Consider the following 18,865-nt stretch of genomic DNA (forward strand, 5'->3'; position numbering starts at 1 on the left):
AGATCGATACATGCAATGCTTAACTGGACAAATAGTAATTATCTAGTTGACCCAGGTAAGAGTTGGCTTTTTGTGGTTGTTCATTGTGAAGCAGGCCAACTTTTATAGATGATTGTTTGAAGAAAAGCACAAAGGAGATACTGAAGCTCAGAGACCAATTTCTGATGCTCCCTTATCTCCCTCCAAGCGTGTACCTACACACAGGTGGCTCTCAAAAGAGGGCGACATCTTCTCAGAGTTCTGGCTCCTTCTTTCTCTTGCCTTTTGTATTGAACATAGAGCATAGATCCCTTCTCTGTGTCTTCTCAATTACCTTGAACTTTCTGAATTGTTTCTTTATGAAGTCCAGTACTTTGTGTCTGAGGAGAAGTTTTCATGGTGGCTGTGGCATAACCACACTGTGATACAGTATTTCATTAAAGCTGGCTGACGTCTCATGAAAGTGGGGTGTATGCATGACCACTGGGTACTATTTGATGACGTTTTTTGATTTTGTTTTATTTACAATTTTTTTTACTTTTTACATTAACTTATTTTTGAGAGACAGAGTGAGACAAAGTGAGAGTGGGGGAGGGACAGAGAGATAGGGAGACACAGGATCTGAAGCAGGCTCCAGGCTCTGAGCTGTCAGCACAGAGCCCGACGCAGGGCTTGAACTCACAGACCATGAGATCACAACCTGAGCCGAAGTCGGATGCTCAACCGACTGAGCCACCAAGGTACCTCAGTTTTAATTTTATTTGAGAGAGAGAGAGAGAGAGAGAGAGAGAGAGAGTGTGTGTGTGTGTGTGTGTGTGTGTGTGAACTGGGGAGAGGAGCAGAGAGACAGAGAGAGAATCTCTCTGACACAGGACTTGATCCGATGACCCTAGACCTGAGCTGAAATCAAGAGTCAGAGGCTCAACACACTGAGCCACCTCTGATGAAACTGATGATACCTCAGGTGTATATTGTAGAGAAAAATGCATTAAGCTGCAAAAATAAAAACAGTAATAGGGAAGTATTTATTGAGTACAATATCTGTGAAAGAGCCAGAAGGGCTGAGTATTTCCCCCCTGCAGGGGGACCTCTGATGTATGCATTGGGTCGGTACCTGCTCCCCGCCCGCCTCTCAATCACCCAGACTACTCAAACCTTGGCTGCTTGCCCCAAGAGCAATTCTGTTCTCAAAACCAGCTGAACCTTAGCCAATCCTCTACTGTTAAAGTCCTATAGAACATTCTGTCCTCCCTCCCCAAGGTCCTTGAGACACTTCCATGCCTGGCATTTTTAAATAAAGCTTTACGCTAATAGTGCTCTAATTTCCTTCCTTGATTTTCATTCACCTGCCCTCCTCCCCCTCCCTTGGCTTTATAGAAGGAGTGTTTTAGAAATGTATCTAATATTAAATTTAGAAAAATAAATCCAGGGTTCTGCTTTACATTAGGATGGGGATGGGACTTATATTTTATAATGTCATAACTGCTGAGTGGTTTAATACCTGCCATAAAGTGCATGCTATTTGGGACCTCTAAAGAAGTAATACCACATGGACACAGAACAAAGAAATACCTAGTAAAGCATGTTGGCTAATTATGTTCCTGAAAATAGAAGATTAGGGGTCAGACAGTATCCCCCTTTTACACATAACAGTGCTGGATTTTACCCAAGATCTTTGCTCCCAGAAAAGAGCAAGAAGTCCGCCAGCCAGTTGTGTTCCAGGAAACTGCTTATTGCAAAGAATCATCCTTCTCTAAGCCACGGGGAAGCCAGGCACAGATCCTCCAAATTCCCATACTTTGTCTCATACATGGTTAGCTGGACTGTTTTGTCCCCACTGATCAAGGAGGAGGAGGAGGAGGAGGAGGAGAGGGAGAGGAAGAAGGAGAAGAAGGGAAAGGGGAACAGGAAGGAAAAGGAGAAGTTCTTGTTACCCAAACATTGGTTAAATTTGTGTCCTTTTTCAAGTCTCTGAATTTTGACCCACCCTTAAACTGTGACAGTGTACAAGCCTCCTAAAGGCCCCTTCCCTCCTCTCATTCTCTCTACTCCTTATGGGGAAAAAAAAAAAAAGGCTTTTTCTGCCTAATCCCCAAGAGCTATGGGACCTCTTGGTCAGACAGTTACCCATTACAATGGTTCTTCTCCCTGGCACGTCAATTCCTCTCTCCTGCCTTCCAACAAATAATCCTTACAAACCAAGTTTTTTCTTCTAAACCCAGATTTGCTTTTAATTAGACACATCGTAGACAGCTGAAGGAGACCGCTTCTCCTGTTCCTGTGTGGTCTTACAAAATGAGGGTGTATTAGCAGCCTAAGCAGGCGAGATGTAAAGACTTTTTAGCAAACTGTACATGGAGCAAATGATTATTCATTATCCCCTTTCCTTGATCCCCGATGCCTGCTGTGAAGCAGCCGTGAGGCCCCAAATTTCCAATTGCATTAGCTGCTTTTCTGTCAGTTAAGACGTGTGAATTCTCATCAGCACTACTTAATTAGAATTTAAAAACGGTCCAAACGAACTATAAAATAATAAGCTCTAATGTTTGTCTCTGCCGCTAAAAATCACAAATAATAACAAGCAAGGCTGATCTAGCCCCCTACCGCCGCCCATGCTGGCAATGAACTGTCATCCATGTGCCGTCTACTCTGGCACATGGAAGCCACTGTCCCCCTTTTGTCATTCATTTCCCTGGTGGATAAAATTACGTGCCTGGGACTGTGCTAGCCACTCCACAAGAACTGGGTTTAGTCCGTTGAGATACGTGAAAAGAAGGCATTGAAAAAAAGGCGTTCATACCTACAGGACCCGTGTAGACTTCGTTGGGTTTTGGTTACAAAGCATTCATATTCTCTCCCTCCAAACACCCTGATTTCAAAGGAGAAATTAGCCTTGTCTCCTGCAGACACGGCTGACTTTAATCACTGGTCCTGTCCTGCCTCATCCCAGGCCAAAGGAGACCGCAGGTGACCCAGGCCAGGCCATTTTCTCCCTGGAGTTTGGTCCTTGAGTCAAAGACACAAGAGTTTAAGAAGGCTGGGACCCACTCACGTGAGGTGCTCCCTGCTCATCAGACTGAAACTGCGTACCCACCTGTTCACTCCTCCACTTCCTGTTCCCAGGCTCCTGCACCTGCCTGTGTTCCGGACTATTCCCCAGCCTGTGTTCCTGCCCACAGCTTCCAATAAAGTTCCCTGCACTCAAGGGAGCCTCAGTCGATTGCTGGCACGTTAGAACTAGTATTAAGCACATTCCCCTTTAAGGTCCAGCTGCACTAAAGCACGACTCATTTTCTAATTCTTTCACGGTAGCAACATCTGCCTGATCTTCCTGGTCCTTGTCTCATCAGTCCCGCTAGACTCTTTGCAATTCTACTGGCCGTGTATTTTGCATTCTGCTTTAAGTTGCAAGGCTGCTCATTGTAGAGTTTGATAAGAATTTGTATTCTGGAAAAAATCCAGTCATTTACATGCGCCATGAATCTATATTCTTGGGAGGAATATATCGATTTCAAAAAAAATATATATATATATGTGTGTGTATATATATATATATATATATATATTAGTATTTGATTATGAAAAAACTTTCTTAAGAGAAACCATGGTGCTTGATCTTCTAACAAGCAAATACAGTGCAAACGAATTAGTATAATAATTATAATCATTAACCAGAAATTAAATGTTTATTTAGGGTTTATTCTTCTAATTTAGCTTAAAAGATTTGTAATGTACTCATAATTATTTAGTAATATGTCACTATGTAATCTTTAGACAATGTTTCAGAAACTAAAGTAAAATTAATTGACACATACATTTTATATGTATATAAATATACATAGGTGGATATATATGCATATATTTATACAAGAATATATATTTACATGTTATATATGTGTATTTGTATGTATGTGTTATGTTTTATACACATAAAAGTTTATATGAAAATACATGCATATAAATATTTTTACTTTGTTACCACATGTTAATTAATTTAAATTTAAACTAGTTTGGGGTGTTTGGGTGGCTCAGTCGGTTAAGCTTCAGACTTCGGCTCAGGTCATGATCTCACGGTTCGTGAGTTCGAGCCAGGCATCGGGATCTGTGCTGACAGCTAGGAGCCTGGAGCCTGCTTGGGATTCTGTGTCTCCTTCTCTCTCTGCCCCTCCCCTGCTTACACTGTCTCTCTTTCTCAAAAATAAATAAACATTAAAAAAATAAGAAATAAATTTAAACTAGTTTATAAGTTAAACTAGAAATAGTTTATCTAAATAGCTTTTTTACAATAAATGTCAAATAAATTTTACAATAAATGTTCAAAGGCACATTTAACTGAAATCTTGTGTAAATAGTATTTTGTTTTTAAATCAGAAACTGAAGTTACCAATAAAGAGCTGGCTCACTTAAGTAGTTTATTCTCAAACCATTTTGGTGGATGCCCCTAAATTTTAATTTACAACATCACTTTATCCATTTACCAATAGGCACCTCTTCCGTGAGCTCAGCCAGACATTGCATTATAAAAAGTTAAGCGTGGAGGCTTAAGGAAAAAGTTTTATAGCTGACGTAGGTACCTGTTTACTTATGGATTTAGCTTTCATTTTTTTCACCAAGATCAGCAGCCATCCTATTGACTTCCCTCTGTGTTCAGGAGCCATGCTAAAATTACCCTTCGATGGAAGTTTCTCTGTGAGTTAGTGGCCCACTCCCAGGAGAGGATAGGTTGCATGTGTAATTAGGTTTCCCTCCTTTTTAAGAAGCACTGCAAAGAGGGAGTGGTTAGGGACCCAGCCTGCCCCTGGCCCCTACATGGAGATTCAAATTAAACCTCTCCCACTTGCTATCTGTGTCTCTGTGGAAAGCATTCAACTTCCAATGTTGCAGGGGACTCACTGGTGCAAGGGGAAAGCAGTCAGACCTACCCCAAAGGGCTCTGTGAGAAGTTAATTAGCGCCCAGTAAGTGTACAACCCCCAACAAATAAAAAAGAGCAGCACAAAGATTAGTTATTTGTCGTGGTTGTCACAGAAGCCCCTCACAGTTAGTGATTGCAAGCCCCACCCCAGGTACTTGTGGATGTTTCTTCAAAAGCCTGGCTGAAAGGAACCCATAGGACTGTGGATGCCCACAGGGATACAGCACAGGCTTTCCTGATACCCTGCACTATGTCCTCTGTTAATACAGACCTTAGAGACCCCACCCACAGCACGTCCCAGGTGCTGTGCTGAGAACCACGGACCACTTCATACATCACACTTTGTACATTCTGTGATGTTCCACAGGATGGAAACATCCCCTTCTCTTCTGGCATCTGACTCAGAAATGGTTCTGTCTTCCCACCACAAGTCCCCCCCCCCCCCCGCCCCGCGCCCCGCCTCGCCAATTTTTAACTGATTCTGTTCCTTTTGGTCTGTTCCTTGGTTTGCCTCTTTCACTTTGACCCTAAAATGATGAAAAGCAAGTTTGGGAGCACTCTACCAATCTGCAGGACATGGTCACGGCCTCTCTCTGTTCATCTTACTCAACTCCCTCCATTTCTTTCTATTCTGCTTGCTTTATTTTTATGACTCATATGACATGTACTTTACCTTTTTTTAAAAAAAAAAATTAATGCTTATTTTTGAAAGAGAGACAGAGACAGAGCACGAACAGAGGAGGGGCAGAGAGAGAGAGGGAGACACAGAATGTGAAGCAGGCTCCAGGCTCTGAGCTGTCAGCACAGAGCCCGATGCAGGAGAACCCACGAACTGTGAGATCACGACCTGAGCCGAAGTCAGATGCTTATTAACCTGAGATACCCAGATGCCCCTACCTTGTGTTGTTGTGTGAATCATTGTGCCTCAACTTCTCTTCGCAAAGGTGGAACATTGAAAAAATAATTTAATGTGGCATCTCATACAGTTTCGATAGAAAAGAAAGTATCTAAAACACCATTTGTGTTGCTGCTGATACAAATGGGATTTTCTTACATACTCTTGTAGCTGAATGTATTTATGTTAAAAAAAGCAACAGCATAGTCAGAGGTAAATTGTGCATGAGCTGGAGGAAGTTAGGAGGAGAACCATACATGTAGCTAAGAGAACAGAGGTGTGGGCTCTTGCTGGTCGGGTGTCCGAGTTGAGGGGCTGCACTATAAAATGCTCTATTTACCTCCCACCACTGGGTGGGACTGATTTTAAAAAATAATAAGCTGTTGTATTTGGCAAAACTTCTGCACCATAAAACTTAAAAGACTATGATGGCACAAAAACAGACACTCGGATCAATGGAACAGAATAGAGAACCCAGAAATGGACCCGCAAACATATGGCCAACTAATCTTCGACAAAGCAGGAAAGAATATCCAATGGAATAAAGACAGTCTCTTCAGCAAGTGGTCCTGGCAAAACTGGACAGCAACATGAAGAATGAACCTGGACCACTTTCTACATCATACACAGAAATAAATTCAAAATTGATGAAGGACCTAAAAGGAAGACAGGAAGCCATCAAAATCCTCAAGGAGAAGGCAGGCAAAAACCTCTTTGATCTTGCCCGCAGCAGCTTCTTACTCAACACACCTCCGGAGGCAAGGGAAACAAAGGCAAAAATGAACTATGGGGACCTCATCAAAATAAAAAGCTTCTGCATAGCAAAGGAAACAATCAGCAAAATTAAAAGGCAACTGACAGAATGGGAGAAGATATTTGCAAATCACAGATCAGAGAAAGGTTTAGTATCCAAAATCTATAAAGAACTTATCAAATTCAATACCCCCCCAAAAAAATAATAATCCAGTGAAGAAATGGGAAAAAGACATGAAGAGACACTTCTCCAAAGAAGACATCCAGATGGCCAACCGACACATGAAAAAATGCTCAACACTGCTCATCACCTGGGAAATACAAATCAAAACAACAATGAGGTACCACCTCACACCTGTCAGAATGGCTCACATTAACAACTCAGGCAACAACAGATGGTGGCGAGGATGCGGAGAAAGAGGATCTCTTTTGCCTTGTTGGTGGCAATGCAAGCTGGTACAGCCACTCTGGAAAACAGTATGGAGGTTCCTCAAAAAACTAAAAACAGAACTCCCCTACAACCCAGCAATTGCACTACTAGGCATTTATTCACGGGATACAGGTGCACTGTTTCGAAGGGACACATGCACTCCCACGTTTATAGCAGCGCTATCAACAATAGCCAAAGTATGGAAAGAGCCCAAATGTCCATCGATGGATGAATGGATAAAGAAGATGTGGTATATATATATATATACAATGGAGTATCACTCGGCAATCAAAAAGAATGAAATCTTGCCATTTGCAACTACATGGATGGAACTAGAGTGTATTATGCTAAGTGAAATTAGAGAAAGACAAGTATCATATGACTTCACTCATATGAGGACTTCAAGACACAGAACTGATGACCATAAGGGAAGGGAAGCAAAAACAATATAAAAACAGGGAGGGGGGACAAAACAGAAGAGACTCTTAAATATGGAGGACAAACTGAAAGTTATGGGAGGGGTTGTGGGAGGGGGGATGGGCTAAATGGGTAAGGGGCATTAAGGTATCTCATCCTGAAATCATTGTTGCACTATATGCTAACTAATTTGGATGTAAATTCAAAAAATAAAATTAAAAAAGAAAACTTTCAGGAAAAAAAAAAAGACTATGATAGAAGAATTTTTAAAGGAAAAAGTACCCACTATATATTTTGAAGACCTTTAGAAGCAACCGTGATTCACATTTTAATGGAGACATATCATATGTAACAATCTGTACCCTGCATCCATTTTCCAGTTATGTTCTATTTTGCGAGCAAAGGCTCTGAAACATGAATGGAACTCAGTGGTGTGATATTTGGGAAAAGTAAAACAGAGATTATAATACTCGACTTGTTTCTGCTTTAATTTCCCAACTATGCTCCCAATGATTTTTTTTTTTTTTTTTGATCAAAAGCTAAGTTCAATAGGAAGCTGGAAAATACCTTTCTTCACTGTTTTTGTTAATGGATTTCACCTTTGGAGTATGAATAGCCACTTTCCCTCAAATCACAGGATGGAATATACCTGTATAAATTAACCTTTTCTTTTATTAACTTTTATATAACTTTTCTTTTATTAACTTTAATACTTATGTTAATAAGTATTCAAATTCTTTATATATATACATATACATATGATCTGTGCTATATGTATAAATGCTATATGTAATATAGCACAGATCATAAGTTAAAACAAGAATATTAGACAATATACTGGCACCTTCATTACAATGGTCTCTTATGGATTAAACTGATTTCCCCCTCAATCTAAACCCTATTCTTCAAGCTTGCTATTCTCTTAAACAGGAAACCTCCTTCAATACAACTTTATTTTTTAACGCTTCCACTTTTCTCACAGAGCAAACAAAGGCAATAAAGAAAATGTCTCTATCTGCTCCAAATCTCAAAAAATAGCATTTTAAATCGATCTTCCATGAAAACAGATTTTCAGCTAAGGAAGAGTCTACTTATCTCTTCTTGAAAACAACAGCTATAGCTCAAATATTTCAAACGCTTTTTTTAAAATACAAACAAAATCCAAACATCCCCCATGGAATTATAGGAAGCATTTTGTTTATTTGTTTTGGCTTTCTTTTCATCGTCTCCAAAGGTTTGAGTGTCAATGAAAAAGCAGAAAAAAGATAAAAGAGAGACAAAAGTACTTGTATGTCCATATTGCTGAGGAAGATGGGGACATGGCACAAATAATATATTTAAATTTTCTATATGACAAGTGTCAGGTGGTAAGTATTAACTGAGAAACACCATTTATTTTCCTTTAGTACTTTTTGTTTCTTCCAACAGAAACTAGTATAGTTTTGACTATAAAGATTCTGAAATGGGGCACCTGGGTGCCTCAGTCAGTTAAGCGTCCGACTTCAGCTCAAGTCATGATCTCACGGTTCGTGAGTTCAAGCCCCGCGTCAGGCTCCAGAGCCTAGAGCCTGCTTCGGATTCTGTGTCTCCCTCTATCTACCCCTCCGCTGCTTGCGCTTCTTCTCTGGCATTGTCTCAAAAATAAATAAACTTTAAAAAATATTAAAAGATTCTAAAATGTGTTAGTGAATGATGGGTATTGTGACCATTAAAATATGAAACAAATCTATTGAAAGCAAGACATCAGCATACATAATGTTTTACTGAATTACTATACGATGGTATCTTAAGAAAAAGTGAAGTCTAGTTGACAAGTCATTTGTTTTTGGTTAACTGTGCATGTAGGAAAGTATATAGTCGACCCATATATAACACTGAGCAGCATGGTTCCACGTATATACATGGAGCTTTTACAGTACAGCACTACAAATGTATTTCTCTCTTTTATGATTTTCTTACTATCATTTTCTTTTCTCTGACTTTATTGTTAGAATGTAGCATATGTGTAACACACACAATATGTGTTAATTGACTGTGTTATTGGTAAAGCTTCCAGTCAACAGTAGAGTATTATTAGCTAAAATTTTGGAGATTCAAAAGCCATATGTGGATTTTCACCTGTACAGCACCCCTGAACCCTATGTTGTTCGAGGGTCAAGTGTAATATGAATGTGGAGAATGCATATAACATGAAATAAAAAAATAAAAATTTACCCTAACACATCAGAAACATATTATCAGAAACAAAATACTAAGTACCGTGAATTTGATCCATTTGGACAGAAGTTTAATCCTTAGTGTAAATAATATATTCATTTTCTGCTATGATAGCATATCTTCAAATGAAAACTAAGAATTCATACAAAATGGGACATTTTGACCCTCACAAATAGGACCCCAGAAATGAGAGTACTGAAGCACCCCTCTTTGTAACTATGATTCAGCTTGATACTGACACTGGGATAATTTAAAACTTTGCTGTATTACCACGCAATACAAATTCTACATTTGTATAGAAATGGAATTCAAATGTCTATACTTTCCCACATTTCAAGGAATTAAGCATTAAACATACTACTACAATATGTATGAATAACAACATCAGATAGTATGCTATCAAAGCCTCATTGCATTCTGGGCCAACTTCCATTCTGTAAAGAATTATCAACACAGTAAGTTGAAAATAAGTATTTTTCTTGCAAAAAGAGATGACTTCTCCTTCTCTACCAAAATGAAGCCCCAAACTGAGTATTTCTGAAAAAAATAGCAGATAAATTTCCTTTGTGTTGAAACAGTGAATCACCAAGACTGACTAAAACCAAAGCATATTTATGTGTTCTAAAGAATCATGAATTGTACCTTAAATAGTAAAAAGTAGCTCAACATTTTATGTTGAGTTTGTGTTTTATTTTTATGATCAGCTTCAATTTATTTTATAGCTATTTTTTTTTTTTAAAGTTAATTTTTTTTTTAACATTTTTTATTTATTTTTGGGACAGAGTGAGACAGAGCATGAACGGGGGAGGGGCAGAGAGAGAGGGAGACACAGAATCGGAAACAGGCTCCAGGCTCCGAGCCATCAGCCCAGAGCCCGACGCGGGGCTCGAACTCACGGACCGCGAGATCGTGACCTGGCTGAAGTCGGACGCTTAACCGACTGCGCCACCCAGGCGCCCCTATTTTATAGCTATTACATGACTAATTCGGAAAATGTTGTCTCCAAAAGTTGTACATTGAACTGTCTGTGCTTCATTGTGATAAAAATTAGATCACTTATGATCATTCTCTGTTGATAAGCTCTTCAACTTTGACCACATCTTTGTGCTAAGTATACTTAAAATCGGCTTGTGATTGCCGATACTTACAACAATTTAATTTAAAATACAGCAAATAAGAAAGACTACATAACTGAAGAATCTCTCAGATATAATAACATTCCATATGTTCCAGCTGGACATATTTTTGAAACAGCTTGCAACTGGTTTTATACGGTAATACCATACCTGACATATATAATACACTCAGTTCATGAGGAATAAATAAGACAAAAGAAAATAACCTTATTGCAGGGCTAGGGAAGCGGCCATGGTGAGAGGAGGTAGATAATGGAGTTTCACTTTATCACTGAGTTGAGAAATCAGCAGGATGAAGACGAGAAAAGGAACTGGCATCATTTATTGTGGGGAACCAAATCTTGCTAAATAAAGTCGACTGTCTCCAAGAAGAGAATACTGTGACCTTCCCACATATCGTTTTATCAAAGTCTTCGGTGGCCAGGTAAAGAAACTTTTATTTTTTCCATTTGCTAAGACCCCAAACCAAGGAATTTTACAAATTTTATAGACTGCATCTTCAAAATATACCCTTCATCTAAACATCTCTCCTGCAGCTACCTTAACAACAGTCCAAGCCCCGGACATCTCTCCCTGGACTCAACAATATTTAAAAACTTAAGCCAGAGCATTATTTCTCTGTCCAAATCCTTACAGGTAACACTGGCCAAAAGAAATATAATGCAAATCACATGCAAATTCAAATTTTTTAGTACCCACATTAAAAGATTAACAATAAAAATGGCGAGATTAATTTTAATATATTTATTTCACTCAATACACCCAAAAAATACCATTTCAGTGTATAATCCATCTAAAAGTATTAATGATATTGTCCTTTTATTGGGCGGGGGGCTACCAATATTTTTAAATCTGGTGTATATTTTATACTTAGAGCACCTTCCATTTGGGCTGACCACATGTTAAGCACTCATATGCCCCATGGTTACGATATCAGACTAACAGTTCTATGGACTTTGTATCTTCCACAGGGTAAAATGTTAAATCCTTCAAGTGGCCCATGATATCCCATATAACTCACTTCCTATCTTGATATGACAGCAGTCTCCTCCATCTGGGTTTTCACATCAGCAGTGTCCTCTCTCTGGGAAAACGGCCCCCACCCCCACACATCATGGTAATCACCTGGCTGTCTCCCTTAACTCCTTTCTGCTCTGATTTCAGCTTATCACAAGGCTTTCCTCCATCATCCTATGTGAGACAGGACCTTTCTTCCATAATTTCATATTGTTACATATTATATATGAATTTATTATTATTCTATTTGCTGTTTTCCCCCCATAGAATGGAAGCTCCATGGAGCACAGACTTTGCTTAGTATACTCACGCTTCCAGTACTTACAACCGGTAACTACTTTTTATTTAATTAATAGATTTCCAGCATTGCATATGGATATTAGGACTTAGAGAGTTTAATTGGCCAGAGACCTGTCACCTAGTCACTGGTGGGTGGGGCTTGAGCCTAGGGTCCCTTCAAGAAGAATCAACTTCCTGGGTGAGGGTGGGGGAGGGGGGGAGTTAATATATCATTTAGGAATTTTACATGAGATTTTCTCTGAAGTATTTTCTTATAGGAATCTGAATAGAATAAATAAGCATTTTTTTTTTTTTCTATCCAGAGAGTGTAACACTCCAAATTAGGAATTTGCAAGTTAAAGCATATTGGCTAACTAAATTCAGGCTACTATCTGTTTTTGGAAATAGAATTTTACTTACATAAGTATTGTTATTAAAACCATTGATTTAAAATTATGGTTTTTAAATTTGAAATTACTGTTAACACTTAAAAAAGTATAATGGAAAGGGGTGCCTGGGTGGCTCAGTCGGTTAAATGTCCGACTTAAGCTCAGGTCATGATCTCACGGTCGGTGAGTTCGAGCCCCGTGTTGGGCTCTGTGCTGACAGCTCAGACCCTGGAGACTGTTTCAGATTCTGTGTCTCCCTCTCTCTCTGACCCTCCCCCATTCATGCTCTGTCTCTATCTCAAAAATAAGTAAATGTTAAAAAAATTTAAAAAAAATTATAATGGAAAGAAATAATGTAGTAAAAACCAAAATTTAAGTAACAGTATAAACATTACAAAAATCTCTTTCAAATGTATTAGTCTATTAACATTAATATTTATAATAGGAATATCTGTCCCTTTAGAGTGTCTGGACCTCAAAAGCAAGGAGAGGGTAAAAATGATCAAAGCTAATGTGTTTATTGATCTGCCTTTCCATTTGACCTTTCCCCTCAACACCAGTCTTTATTACAGTGATTTAAGAAAATATAAGTGTGAGCATTTACTGTTTACTGTTTCATAGATTCTCTTCCCAAGAGATTTCATAATTCTCATCCTAGAAATGTGTGTCTCGGCTAGATTTCTGAAGTATGTTTTGTAACCTTAATTCAAGGAGCCATAAATTAGTGACACAGACACATTTCAGATGCGGTATCAATATTTCATGGAGATGGGCTCTCCTACGCCAAATCAATAACTACTTCAATAAAGTCTACGGTCGCTGAATTTTCATATCGTATTTAGAAAGTAAGAGAAGTGTTTGAGCAACTCTGTGACCTTAATTTTCAATTCCAATTCAGGCTGGAACACAGTATTTCTGAAACTCCTTGATGCATACTCTTCAAAAAATGCCATTTCTGCAGATTCTTAAAGGTTTAAATTTTAGAATCCCAACCTTCTTCTATTCATTTGGGCTTCATGATGAAGTGGATGGAGAAAGGAGACACGGACCCCAACATTTCCCAGCTTCCTCTTCACACACTACCGCCAGTCCTTTGCTGGTCATAGCCCGTTTCCCCATGCTCATCCTTACAGCCCTGTCCCACCCCTTAACCTCAAGCATTTGTTAAGTCAGAGCCCACACAGAGATAAATCCTAAATTTAACCTAAAGTACTTGAGAACATAGACATGAAAGGGCCACCTGCAGCCACAGATTCTCACTGGAATTTGCTGAATAAGTTAATACAATTTAAAAGAAACATGTTTCATTACAAAGGGGCGTTGGTCTCCCATAAATTCCCTAAACCCGAATAACAAAGGTAGTAAAAAAACAAAACAAAACCAAACCTGAAAGTGTTCAGTAGAGCCATTTATGCCAGGGGCGTGGGGAATAATCATTACCATCACTATAGCAACGCTCATTTACAAGGAGCATTCTGTTTTCCAGGCTTTGTGTTCTTGGCCATCAAAGGATACTGACCCCCTTTGCAAAATCTTTCCCATCATGAAATGATTGTATTAGGTCATCAAATTTTTATTTTATCAACCCTCCCGGTTTGTACTGATTTCACACTTGCCAAGAAAACTATGGATTATGATCTGGCCTCATTTATGGATCTGTCTAAAGGAAGAAAAAAAAAAGTGATGATCGTATGGAATTTAAGTTTCCTTCTTACGGATAAAGATATGGGGACTATAGAAAATGTCTTTGATGGGGGCACCTGGGTGGCTCAGTTGGTCAAGTGTCCAACTTCGACTCAGGTCATGATCTCCTGGTTTGTGAGTTCACAACCCTGCATTGGGCTCTGTGTTGACAGCTCTGAGCCTGGAGCCTGCTTCGGATTCGGTGTCTCCCTCTCTCTCTCTGCCCTTCCCCTACTCATGCTCTGTCTCTCTATCAAAAATAAATAAACATTAAAAAAAAGAAATAAAAAGAAAATATCTTTGATGGTAATGTGACTTGCCATCTAAGAACGTCTATAGGAAACAACGTGCTGGTTAGTCTGGTCACTGGAACAATAAATTCTTGTTTTATTGAACAAGCTGTCCTTCTGTTGTCTACCTCAGTTACTGTGTATTTTTATTCCTCCCCTGGACACCAAAGGCTGTTTGGTGCTTCATCAGGCTGAATCAGATCTAACAGCCCTTATCAGGACTACCAGCAGCTTTCAAAAAGGAATCAAAAAAACTACAGACCACAGGATTCCAACCATAAGACATTCCGGACCAGGCAAAACCAGAGAGACAGTAAAAAGAGCGGTGGTTGCCAGGGGAAGAGAGGAAAGGAGGGATGAAGAGGTGGAGACACAGGACGTTGACAGCAGTGGATCTATTCTGTGTCCCGTACAGTGACACACTGTACGGACACAGTGATAGGTAGAGGCCGTTAGCCATGAGTTCAAACCCACAGTGTGCACACCGGCAAGAGGAAACCTCACGTGGACTATGAGTTTAGGGCGTTTACGATGTGTCCATGTCGGTTTGCTACAAAGGCGCCACTAATTCTGAGGCACGATGGTGACAGTGAGGGAAGCTGTGAGTGGGGGCACTTGGGAATCCGCTTTGCCTCTTCTGCCTAGTTTCGCTGTGAATGTAAAACTGCTCTAAACAAATAGTCTATTTTTTTTAAGGGATCAGAAATTTTTGTGCTTAAGAATCTCTAAATTAACACAGATTTTTAAAAATTGACACTAAGGAATTAGGCATGTGCCTGCTATACCATCCTGTTATCCAGAGCACTCTGATTCATCATCATAACCAGCGAACGCTGCATAGTAGAAAGAAATCCCAACATTCACTTTGAGAGTCTAGATCTTGATTTTGTGGCCCTGAATGATTCAACCACACAACTGCTGACAAATGATGCTGTACTGCCTAAATGTACCTTTAATTTTATCAAACACAACACAGGATTGACATCCTTGTTCCAATTTTCTAGACGAGGAAGTGTGGCCCTAAGTGCTAAATCTCTTGCCTGAAGGTCACACAGTTACCCTAAGTTTCAAACTGGTCAGGTTGAACCCGTAATCTGAGCTCCACACTAAACTACCCTCTGGAAAAAACTGGAATCTCTATCTTCACACTCCTGACTGGCTCACTAACCTCGGTGTTAGAATATCTGTTATTTACTGAATATTCACAATTCTCACTGCCCTACATGGCTTATATTATTGAGTTCTTCACAACAATCCCACGATATAAGCTTCACCAGCTTTTGTGAACCAATGATAAGACACGGTAAGGCCGACCGGGGAAGACCAAGGCATCTTGATCGTGTTCCAAAACTGATATGTGACACGAAGTCTAAGCTCCTTTCACAGGGATATATTTCTTTCAAGACTAGAGAGCTGCCTGTTCTTTCTCATTCAGGTCTTCCTTTCCACTTAAGAGGGGGGAAAATCATAAAACTGCTATGAAATCATACTTCTACACTGCCATTTCTTCAGTTTTCATAAGTTTTGTCTTGATATGAGAAAGGGGAATCATGATTTAGCTTGTATAAAATTTCCATTCAATAAAATGGATAGGGTGCCTACTACATAACTTGAATGACAGCAGTGAAAATACAGGAAAGCATCCTATCCTCATGGAACTTATACTTCGGTGGGAAATTGACGTAAAGTGAAAATATTAGTTAATGCTTTGAAGACAGAGAAAGCAGAATGAAGGGTTAGAGGTTGACGATGGTTGTACCATATTTTGATGGTACAATTGGAGAAAGTCTGCTTCCATAGATAACATCAAAGCAGCTAAGAGACAGGCGTGATTCTAGATTTTTTTTCAGGTGTAAATCAGCTATTATTTTAACAAGAGGTTAAGTGTACATAAACCCCTTCTGTAGCGGTAACCCAGACACTGAATGATTGATATTCCAAGCATAAATATTGAGAATCCTCTTCTCCACAGGACATTGTACACGGCGCTCGAAGGTTAAGTTTGTGGCGTAGTAAGAGATAATTGTTACAGAGTGCATGCTTTTTATTACAGAAGAAATACTCAGGCATTCATTAAGCTTTTCTTATTGTATACGACACATAATTACTAAAAGTTCCGCCATCTGATATCTGAAGCTTGTTCTGGCAACTTGGAAGTGAAAGATATTTTGCTAGAGAGAAGCAGTGAGAAATTGGTACCTGTCAACCTGAACTCAAGGGAAGATGCAGAATTAACAAATGAGTGTCCATCTAAAAATTATGAAATGATGGCAGGCTAGGTTGGCTGGCTCAGAGTGAACTAGTAAAGACATTTAGTAATCTTTGATAGCATTCAGAGTATCAGAGAACTGTGGCTTCATAAATAGTCCCAACTTTGTCTGATTCAACAATGACATGTTAGGTATACACTGTTCAAAAGGCACAATGTGGCATATTTTCTAATATTGTCTAAAATTAGTCTCCTTGGTTTTTAAAGAATAAGACTTGGCCATCTAGAGCCATCACTTTGAGAATAACATTCCCTGGGCTCACTGGATTGATGACTCAATGAGTTTTTTGAATCATTTGGGGCTACCAAAAAATCAAGATATATACTCTAATAATGACTCTTAAGATTCCTTTCTTCTCTGCAGCGTTTTGAGGTTATGTTGATGCATCGGTCAAAGCATCCTGAATAACAGCATCATCTCACATCTAATTTCCATACCTCTTTGAAGGCACTCTCAGAATCTCCACGTATTTTAAGTGAAGCTCTCCATTTCAGGAAAAGGGTACACTGAATTATTAAGATGGTGTTTTATGGGTTTCATCTGAACACTGTAGTGATTAAAATGACCTAGTGCAATAAAAATATAGCTATATGAATATAGACATATAAGTAAGCAAAAATCCATTACTCTGTAAGGTCTTCTATCTTTTTCTCCACCAGAGTCGGGGGCACGTTCGAAACGATCACCTGCATGTCCAGCTGGTTGACCACAGAGACCTGCAGGGAGGAGAACCAGAGCCCGTTGAGAACTAACGAGCATTTTTATAACCCATTTCTTTCCTACTATGCATAGACCCAGTGGCTCCCCATGTTTCATTTAGGAATAAGTATCTTTAGTTAGACAACCGCCATTGGATGTTGGGCAGGTGGAGATGGGTAGACTATCATTGCTTACTTAGAAGTAACAGAGCCCTAAGTGACTTCTACTCTTGTTGGTTTGTGTGGGGTTTTTTTTGTTGGTTGGTGATTGTCTAAAGCATGAAGGAAGGCACGTTTATTTTTCTAATCGGGTTATTTAAGAACACTCAGGATAATGGAAAACACGGGTTTTACAAATCTCGGGAAAGCATTCATCCAGTGTGACTAAGAAGTTGAGATGTGAGTAGTTAGAATAATTCATTCCATGGGATCATTAGACAGCCTTCATGTCTGCTTCAGCAGACGCTGGGTTTGTTACGTCCCTGAATACTGGCTTTGTGTATCATGTACAACAAAGGTATTTAAATGTTTACTAATCCTAGATCTTATTTATGTTACTTTCCCAGTGCAGTGGTTAGGCAAATATTTCCAGAAATAAACGTGTAATTTTTGAAGCAATTCTGCTTATAAAATTCTGCTTATAAAGACTTTTTAAAAACATATTTCTATTATTGTTGGGTTCAATCTCTGTAATGGATTAAAATTACAAGAAAGAGTCAAAAGAAGAAAAAGTAACATTTGTGAAGCACACATTCTAAAATCAGAGGTTGCCAGTATACGTATGATTTCTAAGTTCTTCTAATTCTTCCTAATGAACTTCTTAGCTTTCCTTTTTTTATCTATTTGTGCCCAGGTACTTCAGATAGTAGTGGCCAATAAAAAAATTAATGTAAGCCACACATACATGCAGATATGTAATTTAAAAGTTTCTGGTCCCCACGATAGAAAGATTAAAAAAATAGTGAAAGCCATTTAATAATACACTTCACCCAATATGTTAATAGATTATCATCCCAATACACAATCAATACAAAACAACTTATTGAGACATTTTACATTTTTTATACTAAGTCTTTGAAGCCCAGTGTGTACTGTATGCGTACTTACTGTACGTCTCAATGTGACACGGCCACATTTCAAGTGCTCAGTGGCCACATTTCAAGTGCTCAGTAGCCACAGAGGACAAGTGACTAACACACTGGACAGCAAAGCTCTAGAAACCCTCACCTTCTCTTGCTGGTCACTGTCTCTCCTGACTGGTCTCTGGTGCCATCTCACTTTTCTTGAAAAGGAAGAGGCAGCTTAATAATCTTTTTTAGACAGCTTTGTATAGTCTTTGATACAACACCAAAAGTCAAGTGCTAGTCTGAGTGTGAAATTGAAAATCGGGTTTAGTTACATTAAAACACATTTATCTATCTTCCACTTTCAATGGATCTTTACCCACAAATGATGCTTTAATATCATGCATTGGTCATTTGGAAAATGCCGGTTCATT

The 18,865-nt window shown here is 39.1% G+C and overlaps 1 protein-coding gene across 17 annotated transcripts in view; it reads right to left on the reverse strand.

Annotated features, from left to right (window-relative positions):
- Window positions 1-18,865, reverse strand: part of PCDH15 (protocadherin related 15) — a 1,242,339-nt gene that overhangs the window by 38,530 nt on the left and 1,184,944 nt on the right. For all 17 annotated transcript variants that reach the window (XR_009252204.1, XR_009252205.1, XM_058696346.1 and 14 more), the window contains one exon: window positions 17,297-17,385. Coding sequence is in view for 15 of the 17 variants with exons in the window: in XM_058696346.1 (XP_058552329.1) it covers window positions 17,297-17,385 (89 nt within the window). In the remaining 2 variants the exon portion in view is untranslated. The remainder of the gene's footprint in view (window positions 1-17,296; window positions 17,386-18,865) is intronic.

Source organism: Neofelis nebulosa, chromosome 13, assembly GCF_028018385.1.
Source record: "Neofelis nebulosa isolate mNeoNeb1 chromosome 13, mNeoNeb1.pri, whole genome shotgun sequence".
Taxonomy (NCBI): Eukaryota; Metazoa; Chordata; class Mammalia; order Carnivora; family Felidae; genus Neofelis; species Neofelis nebulosa.